The sequence below is a fragment of the Apis florea genome, unplaced genomic scaffold (assembly GCF_048593485.1).
Source record: "Apis florea isolate Af1SG1 unplaced genomic scaffold, ASM4859348v1 contig_2492_pilon, whole genome shotgun sequence".
Classification (NCBI taxonomy): Eukaryota; Metazoa; Arthropoda; class Insecta; order Hymenoptera; family Apidae; genus Apis; species Apis florea.
In genome coordinates this window covers 2,398,170-2,406,521 of record NW_028256593.1, presented here as the reverse complement: position 1 = coordinate 2,406,521, position 8,352 = coordinate 2,398,170, and the positions used below count along the sequence as shown (strand labels likewise).

At 29.7% G+C, this 8,352-nt stretch overlaps 3 protein-coding genes and 1 long non-coding RNA gene across 4 annotated transcripts; 1 reads left to right on the top strand and 3 right to left on the bottom strand.

Moving 5' to 3' along the window:
• Positions 1–1,289: 1,289 nt before the first annotated feature.
• On the bottom strand, positions 1,290–3,361 carry LOC100868008 (uncharacterized). The gene is made up of 4 exons (XM_086906150.1): positions 3,154–3,361; positions 2,773–3,035; positions 2,597–2,695; positions 1,290–2,387 (listed from the first exon to the last, which is right to left on the bottom strand). Exons 1-4 carry the CDS (start codon positions 3,359–3,361, stop codon positions 2,010–2,012), a joined length of 948 nt encoding a protein of 315 aa, XP_086762276.1. The 3' UTR covers positions 1,290–2,009.
• LOC147657926 (uncharacterized) lies at positions 2,812–5,204 on the top strand. Its single transcript, XR_015291579.1, has 4 exons — positions 2,812–2,980; positions 3,105–4,420; positions 4,558–4,849; positions 4,955–5,204. It is a non-coding gene; the product is annotated as an uncharacterized LOC147657926 (long non-coding RNA).
• Positions 3,751–5,546, bottom strand: LOC100868127 (uncharacterized). The gene is made up of 3 exons (XM_086906151.1): positions 5,026–5,546; positions 4,505–4,778; positions 3,751–4,407 (listed from the first exon to the last, which is right to left on the bottom strand). The coding sequence occupies exons 1-3, from the start codon at positions 5,028–5,030 to the stop codon at positions 3,916–3,918; spliced, it is 771 nt and encodes a 256-aa protein (XP_086762277.1). The 5' UTR covers positions 5,031–5,546; the 3' UTR covers positions 3,751–3,915.
• Positions 5,547–7,026: 1,480 nt separating this feature from the next.
• Positions 7,027–8,162, bottom strand: LOC100868246 (uncharacterized). Its single transcript, XM_012487179.2, has one exon. It carries the CDS (start codon positions 7,814–7,816, stop codon positions 7,106–7,108), a length of 711 nt encoding a protein of 236 aa, XP_012342633.2. The 5' UTR covers positions 7,817–8,162; the 3' UTR covers positions 7,027–7,105.
• Positions 8,163–8,352: the final 190 nt, after the last annotated feature.

Genomic DNA, 8,352 nt, shown 5'->3' with positions numbered 1-8,352 from the left:
AAATAAAGAGAGGGAGGGAAAAAAAAATATTAAATCATTAATTTCGAATAATTTATTTTCGACGAATCATTTTCATTGTGCTCTGCGTCCAAAATGTAATCGTCATTTTAATTATAAAATCATTATAGCTGGTCAACCCTTTCGGGCTTTTCCCTATATATTTATCCAATAAGACGTTGTTCAATTGCGCTTGTTGTTATTGCCAAATGTTGAAAAGAACGAGAAATATATTCTTTCTACAATTATCTTCAAAGTTACTGGCTTTTTGGGATAGTGATTTATTTTTTTACCAAATGCTTACGACCTTGAAGGGTTGACGTTTTTTAATCAAAAATAAAAAAAAAAAAAGAAAAAAAAAGAAACAAAACTGACTAGATAATAAAGAAAAGAAGAAAAAAAAAAAAGAAAGAGAGAAGAGAAAATTAAAATTTCCTTTGCACGCGCCAAATCCATCTGTTTGAAGTAAAATGGAGGTATCGTTGCATTTATCTGGTTGGTTGTGGTATTAAATATTTTTATAAAAGAATGTTGTAGTGCGTTCCAATACTGATTACAATGGTAAATTAGTGCGCAACATGCTACGCAATGCGAAACGAGAAAATGCGTATTTCGCATCTCTTTCAGATAGACGCTTTACAAAACTTGGGGGAAAAAAAAAAGGACTATTTACCAGCGATCAGCAGTGCCGACATGTATACACGACATATATATACACATATATATTTATACTGGGTGTCTTCCCCGTAAATATAACGTTAATTATAATATTTCCGATCGTAGCTCGTATACAGTAGAATTTTCGATTTCCAGTTTGCCAAATTAGTCCTTCAACTTTTCGTTGAATTTTTTTTTTTTTTTAAAGTTTTCCAACTTTGTCTCATAGTTGAGAAAATTCATTTTAGAATGATTTTATTTATTTGGAATTTATTTATCGTATGTAAAATTTTTCATTTTCATTTGGGATTTTTTGGCAGCCAAGAGATCGAAATTTTTAAACAAAAGGAATCCAAAATTTCGACGACGGAATACAACGAAAATAAAATTTCTTTAAATAATGACGGTGAAAACAAAATTTTGTTAAGAAAAATTAGATTTTATTAATTTTTAAACGAAACTTGGAAAGGATTTAAATCTTTTTGGTAAAATTTAAGTGTTATTATATTATCAATATTGCAATATACATTTTTTCTCGTCACATTTTTAAGAGAGGCAATTTTATAAGAGAAGAAAAAATTTGATAAAAATGGAAGGGGAGTGAGGAAGAAATAAATGTATCTTCGTTGTCGGTGTTTGGATTTCGTAAATTACGCTCAATATATTCACTATGTATATTTAACAATTATGTACCGGATTGTAAATGTGTTAATACATACATATATACTTATATAAAAAAAAAAAAAAAAAAAGTCGCCGAATAACATTTATCTTTTTGTTACTAGTCGTCCACTCGTTGATATAACAAGATCAATTAAGTTACTGAAAGCAAAGGCCAACTAACGAAGTTAATTATGCACCAACCACCAGACACTCGTTAGATAACCTACAATCTCTTCACTGACGAGTTTTTTAAATTCATCTCGAGGACCCTTATGTTTCTAGCCCGCCACCACTTTCTTTCTTTCTTTTTCTTTTTCTTTTTCCTTTTTTTTTTTTCTAGAATTTTCTTTTTCTTTTCTCAGAAAGATATCCTTCCAAAAATTACAATCATTTCATCAAAATATATTGCGTTGTGTTCATTACATTTTGTACAATATTGTTTTATCAAAAGATCTTGATTTGAGAAAGATTTTTAGATGGTGACGAAATTCTTGGCACGATGGTACAAAATAAACGATCGGATCCCATCTTTCTATATTTATTCATTCTTGGACACACACTTGGTGATTTTTTTTATTTCAGAATAAGTATTATTTATTGCTCATTTTCATTCAATGTTACAATTCTCATACGACTTTTATAAAATATAAAAATGCACTACTGTTATTTATCCACTCGTTCTAATCTATCTCTTACAATTTTAGAATCTGTAACCTGGCCGTTTTATGAACGCCTCCTATCCTCTCGGACATTTTTCTACCATTGGACACATAATCATCGTAGCGAACTTCGTGCAAAACGTCGAATCCCAATTTGTCTGCGATTCGTTGGCTGTAATTCGAGGCGAACACACCGAAAATTATCTCTGGAATAACGCTCTGCCCCAGAATAATCCCGTCGATCGAAGCTCTTCTCCTTGTACCATTGAGCAGCCCTCGACCGAACTCGATACACTTCTGCATCATTCGACTGCCGATCCCACGACCTTGGTACCGTGGATTGGTGCCAAGATAGAACACCTCCATCGCTCCGTTCGTATTGTACCTCTCAAAAATATCCACATTGTCAATCTGGCCAAACGAGAGCAATCTCGATCACTGGTTTCTTTGGAAATTCAGTGTAATACAATTTTTTAATCGGGGCTTAGAATGTACACAGAGGCCGCTTCGAGTCTTTTTAATTAAAGTCCGTGATACAGGCAACACAATTACACCGAATAAATTGGAGGCGACACTTGATCTAAACGAGGCAATTCAGCCAATAACCAACGAATACTCACGTCATCGAGAAACTTGATCAATTTTCTACACGTCTCATGCTTCAGGTTCTCCTCTATGAATGTATCCAGCTCGTCCTTCTCACCCTTCCCCCGTTTCGCCTTCAAACGTACGAGATAAGTTTTTGTGAAAAGGGTAAGGGAAGGTTAATTCTGATGAAAGTGGAGTGAAAAATTACGTGAAGCTTGTTAAACGCCACTGCTGCCACTTGATCGGTCTTCTTGTCAACGGCAATCAACGTCATGCCATCTTTGATAACTTCCCTGAAGAGTAGATTCATTTCTTCCGGGGCACCATCCTCTTCGAACATCCCCAAACCTATAGCAAGGTTTTCCTGTTTCATGGTCTCCGCCTGTATAGCCAGAACATCCTCCACCTTATTTCTGGTGAGTAATTTATACTCCAGTTCATCGTCACTATCGAGAGACATGGTGAAAATGACTGGAAAATTATCAAACATTTGAGAATCAAAATGTCACTCACAATGTTTTCAAACTGTTGTTGTTTCAGCTTTTCCACTGTTTACTTTATTCCATTCTAAGAAACGAAAGGATGTTACCTTTTGTTTTGACAAATTGATGAAGAATCAAATAAGGAGCAACTCGTTTGCACAAAGATACAACAATATTCAAGGAGGGGAGGAGGGGAGGGCGAAACGACCTTCCCGTCTGTAGATACTCTGGCAGAGTGAAGCTAGTTTCGAGCGACCTACGCTCTATTAAAGCTTTTGTTGGTACAGCTCTACTGTCTTGATAAGCAGCCTTCATTTTTCAACATCCAATAATCCATGCATACTGAGGAAACGTTTCTGTTATCTCTGCACATTGTTGAGTTATGAATAAAACGCAATTATCTGTCTCGTTAAGTTTCCTTGAATATTGTCAAGGAAGTATGAACAATTGCATTGAATATTTAAATATATTTGACAAAAAAAAAAAAAAAAAAAGATTCATCAACTTTAGACACAGAATTTTCTCGAATAATAACGCTTCAATAATACTTATTGTTTTCTCGTTTGCCACCAATATTGTATATATTTCCTGGCTTTTCACCGATTATAATTATCAACAGATAGTATTATTTCTTATCGCGCGTTTACATATTAGTTCATTCAATTAATTGATAACAAGGTCACATTGTTTTATAAATACAAAAATATGATTCTTTTTTTCTGATTTATTTCATTATACAATTTAATATAAGAAAATATATATATATATATTTTTTTTTTTTTACATCTTTAACGATATATAAAATCTTACAGTTTTTAAGAATAGAAATATCAACATCTTAAATCTTAATCTTAACAATTAAGTTTCATCTAAGATAATTTTTTAGCAACCAAAATGCAGTTTCGATGCTCATCTCCTATATTTTCGCTGAAAATTTTCTTATTGAAATGGAATTCGTCATAGCTGATTGAAAGCAAATTTTCGAATCCACACTTCGCCGCTATCTTCTGCGAGTAATTGGACGTCATGATTGCTGATGCCACGTTGGGCACTGTTTTTAGGTTTTCTATTGTATTAACATTATTTATCATGACTGGTGTTTTCACAGGATTTCCCTTTTTTAACTCCTCTGCTATCTTTATCGATGAAGTTATCAGCAGCTCTCCTATCCTACACTTCTGATTAGGAGGCAAAGTGGCCAAGAACATGATTTCAAAGATACAGTCGGTGTTGTAGCGCTTGAACAAATCTATCCTGCTGTCTATATTTATCATGAAATCTATCAAGGCTTTCGAAGAGTTGCATTTGCAATTTTCCTTGAATATTTCAAAGGTACTTTTCTCTGATGAATTTTTGAGAAGCTGGAAAACGAATGTAGGTCTTTTTTACTTATTATTTTAAATTAACAATAAAATGAGTGTATTGAATGTTTTTTTTTTTTTGTTTTTGTTTTTCCACCTGTATCTTGTTGAAAGCCACTCCAATAACTTCCATACTGTTTGTGTCAACAGCAACAACACTAACCCCATCCTTCGCTGCATCCAGACAAAGTTCCTCAAGTTCTTTGCTTGCACCGGATTCCGAGAGTATGTCTACAGCTTTGCATACATTCTCGTAGACAAAGAAACTTTTCCTTATGACGTTAAGGGCACCTTCGAAGGTATCGTCGGTCAGAGACTCGAAGACGATAGCCCCATTGTTTATGGAGTCCCAGACACGATATGATGATGTTCTATTTCACATTTTGGAACAAAATCAAATGTAATTTTTTTTTTTAAGAATAGCAACAAAAATTAATATATGGTTAGCATACTCTTGTTATAAATGAGAATTTTATCAAAAAAAGATATTCCAAGTGGAATTAAATGATTGAGAATATTTAAAATTAGTAAACATTTTTTGTTAAAGTTTTCAGTTAAAGTATAATTAGAGAAAAGAGAATTCAATTTCTTGCTTAATTCTTCTCTGTTTCTTCTCACCTCATATTGGAAAAGATTTGCAAACTACCGTATGGATCACTGACTATCACTTTCTGAGGATATAAGACAAACTACGTAGCATATAGCTGATTATCGCGACCTATCAGCGACGTGTATAACGGTATATATATTTATATATGTATAAACTAATGCATAATTAAAAAACGTATCAACATTAATTTGTCCAATTTTTCCATTCCTCATTTTATCAATGTATCTTTGAACCACCGTCAAAACTGGTTGAAAACAAGAAAACAAAGATAAAAAAAAGAAAGAGAATCGTAATTTTTGCACGATTCTATTAATCGAGAGATTAAGAATGGAAGTGGTTTATAAGACGCGAGGATATCGAGAAATTCTTTGGGGTCAAATGAACCATTATACCCAACAACAATACGAGGCAGTGATTGAGAAACAATATATGCGAGTCAGTGAACTATGTGACTAGTATGTGCCAACCAGAGAGAACGTGAAAATATACGTCAAAGATAAATTTAGTTGCCCCACAGGTCGTTCATAGGACCGTTAGCCATGTGCAAGCTAATTTGATTAGTTAATGAGACATATCTTAGCATCTGCTAGTGTTAATGAACTTGAGATTCTTCCTCGAAGTCGTCTTGCAAGAGAAAAGATCTGTTGTTAATATTAGACATTTTTATAGTTAGTTTAAATATATGTTTATTTTTTTAATTACATATAAGTATATATTTAACTTTCAAAAGATTTTCAGAATTGACTGTGATAAATATATAATATAATTCTATAGTTTAAAATAATTGATTTATAAGTAGAAATAACAGAATTTCATTTGTAAATAATGGATTATATGTGAAGGTATTAACAGATAGTTGATACAAGAATAGAAGAATAGAAGAAACAGTGATTCCAAAATTATAATATAATAGTTAGTTGTGATAGAAATAAATGATGATAATTAAGTTTAAGATTTTTATGATTATTTCAAACTATTAGATATGTAAAATTTCATTCAATATATTATTTTAATGGGAAAAGATTCAAATTTGAATGTGAATGAATATAAATATAAATAGTATATAAATATAATGAATATAAATATTTTAAATATAAAAAAAATATATTTTTTGGAAGAAATACAATTTTTTATTCATTTCATACTTTTAATATTCAAATAAAAAAATTTCAAATATCGATTAAAATATTAGTTACATTATACTAGAATTCAAAACATGTCAGAAGATGCATCGATATTGCATCATCAATATATATTGAATATATATTGCATAAAAAATATTATCATATGTCAAAGTTTAGCGAAATTTAAATCAATCGCCAGAAATTGTTCATCATATATCAATGATTAAATATGATTCGATATATGATACACATGATCATGTGTTATATCAATATTTATATAAATATTAAATATTTATTATATTTTTATTATATGTTTATAATCAAAAATATCTTTTAATTGTAAAAATTACTTACAATAATTTTTTTTGTTCTGCAATATCTTAAATATTTTGGAAATTCCTTGTTATATCTGTGGATCATTTACACAAACGAAATAATATGGAGAATGTCACTATGATTTCTTGACAATGAAACATATTTTATATTATTTTATTTTCACAAGATTTTGAATATAGAGTTCTAGATTATTTCTTGGATTTAAATATAGAAATTGTGCAGCTGATGTTATCGCATTCTATAGCAATATCATATCGTGAATATTTCTAAGAGAAAAAAATTGGTCATTGATTGATTGGATTGCAACAAACAACCAGATTGTTAAATGAAAATTGAATAAGAAATCGCTAAATGATAAACAATACATGTTATAATAAATATAAAATAAATAGAAGGAGATAAATATTTTGAATCAGAAATGTTTTTTGAATGCCGTTTACCATCAATTATTAAAATTATGTTAAAATAATAATAAAGAAAATAAATAACCAAATAGAATTGATAATAATTTTTAATATGATAAATGGGACAAATGTAAGAAACAAAGAATTTCTATTTTAATGTATATTTAATATTATGTATATATTTACAAAGAGAATATAAATCACTATGGAATTTTGGAAAAATTTTATGTAACTTGTAAAACCATAACAGAAACAATATTATGCGGAGGAGTATCTTGAAATATAGGTTGTCCATCGTCATCTCTGTAATTCAAAAGATCCACATCCATTACGCTTTTCAAACCTAATTTTTCCGCCGCTTTTTTTGAATACAAAGATGTATATACTCCAAATATGAATCCTACATTCGGAATGGTATTTTTTGCGAAAGAAATTCCTGCAGCCATTAGGGATTTTGAAAGTCCCTTCCTACGATAATTCTTATCCACGGCAATTGCATAAAATTCCACGGCTACTTTAGAATCTGGAAATTTTCCATATAAATCAGCCTTTTCACTGATTTCGGATAAATAATTGAAATATTGTTTCATTAATCTATTTGTAGGAGGATTATTAGTAAACGCCGCAGAAATCCCATCAGTGCCATCATTTTGAAATTTTGAATTTTTACTAACTAACATTAGATTTATACCAATGATCTTTTTTAATGATTTTTCGATCGCTATAATACATGGTGAAAATTTGAAAATCGCACGTATTAATCGTTCATGGTCGATTTTCATTGAATCCTTCTCTTCAACTGTTATAGAATTATTATCTCTCAGACTTTTCAACATAATCTCTTCCTTATCAAAATTTTCGTGTAAGAAAGATAAAATTTCTGATAAATGACTGTCATTCGCCCATTCAAGAGTATATAGATTATTTGGCTCCATTATATCAATTGAATAAAAATTATTTAATTTAACATTTTAAAAATTATTTCATATTATTTGATTCCATTATATCTATATATATTTTTTGAACAAAAAATAAGAGCAAAACAGGTTACATTACCAGTTGATATTTTATTCCATTAAGTTAAATTGTTTTTCACTTAAAGCACTTGCGTTTATGTTTGTATATTATATTTTATATTTTATTTGAACAATTATTTTATAATATATAATTTTTTGTTTATATAGGTTAAAAAAATGTGTTATAATTCAATATTTTTTGTTAATACAATGAATCATTGAATCGTTACTCGAATATAAATTCTTAGAAATACTATACATAGTAAAGTCTTACCTGATTGGTCGATATCTCAGTTTGGATTGTAATTCATTGATTGAAAATGTGATTTGTTTTAATATTTAAATAGCTATATTAAAATTAAAAGTTTTTTCTATTTTTCTGAATAAGAAATTAATAATATCAATTTTTAAAAAAATAAGAATTTAAAAATAAACATGAAGTGAATAATATATGA

Bases quoted from the DNA above. Each gene is read 5' to 3' on its own strand.
- LOC100868008 (XM_086906150.1), bottom strand. From the start codon at position 3,361: ATGAAGGCTGCTTATCAAGACAGTAGAGCTGTACCAACAAAAGCTTTA. The intron at 2,696-2,772 runs GTAATTTTTCAC...GTACGTTTGAAG, and splicing joins TGGCGTTTAACAAGCTTCAC to GCGAAACGGGGGAAGGGTGA. The intron at 2,388-2,596 runs GTGAGTATTCGT...TCGTTTGGCCAG, and splicing joins TGATCAAGTTTCTCGATGAC to ATTGACAATGTGGATATTTT.
- LOC100868127 (XM_086906151.1), bottom strand. The intron at 4,408-4,504 runs GTGGAAAAACAA...TTCGTTTTCCAG, and splicing joins TGGCTTTCAACAAGATACAG to CTTCTCAAAAATTCATCAGA.
- LOC100868246 (XM_012487179.2), bottom strand. From the start codon at position 7,816: ATGGAGCCAAATAATCTATATACTCTTGAATGGGCGAATGACAGTCAT.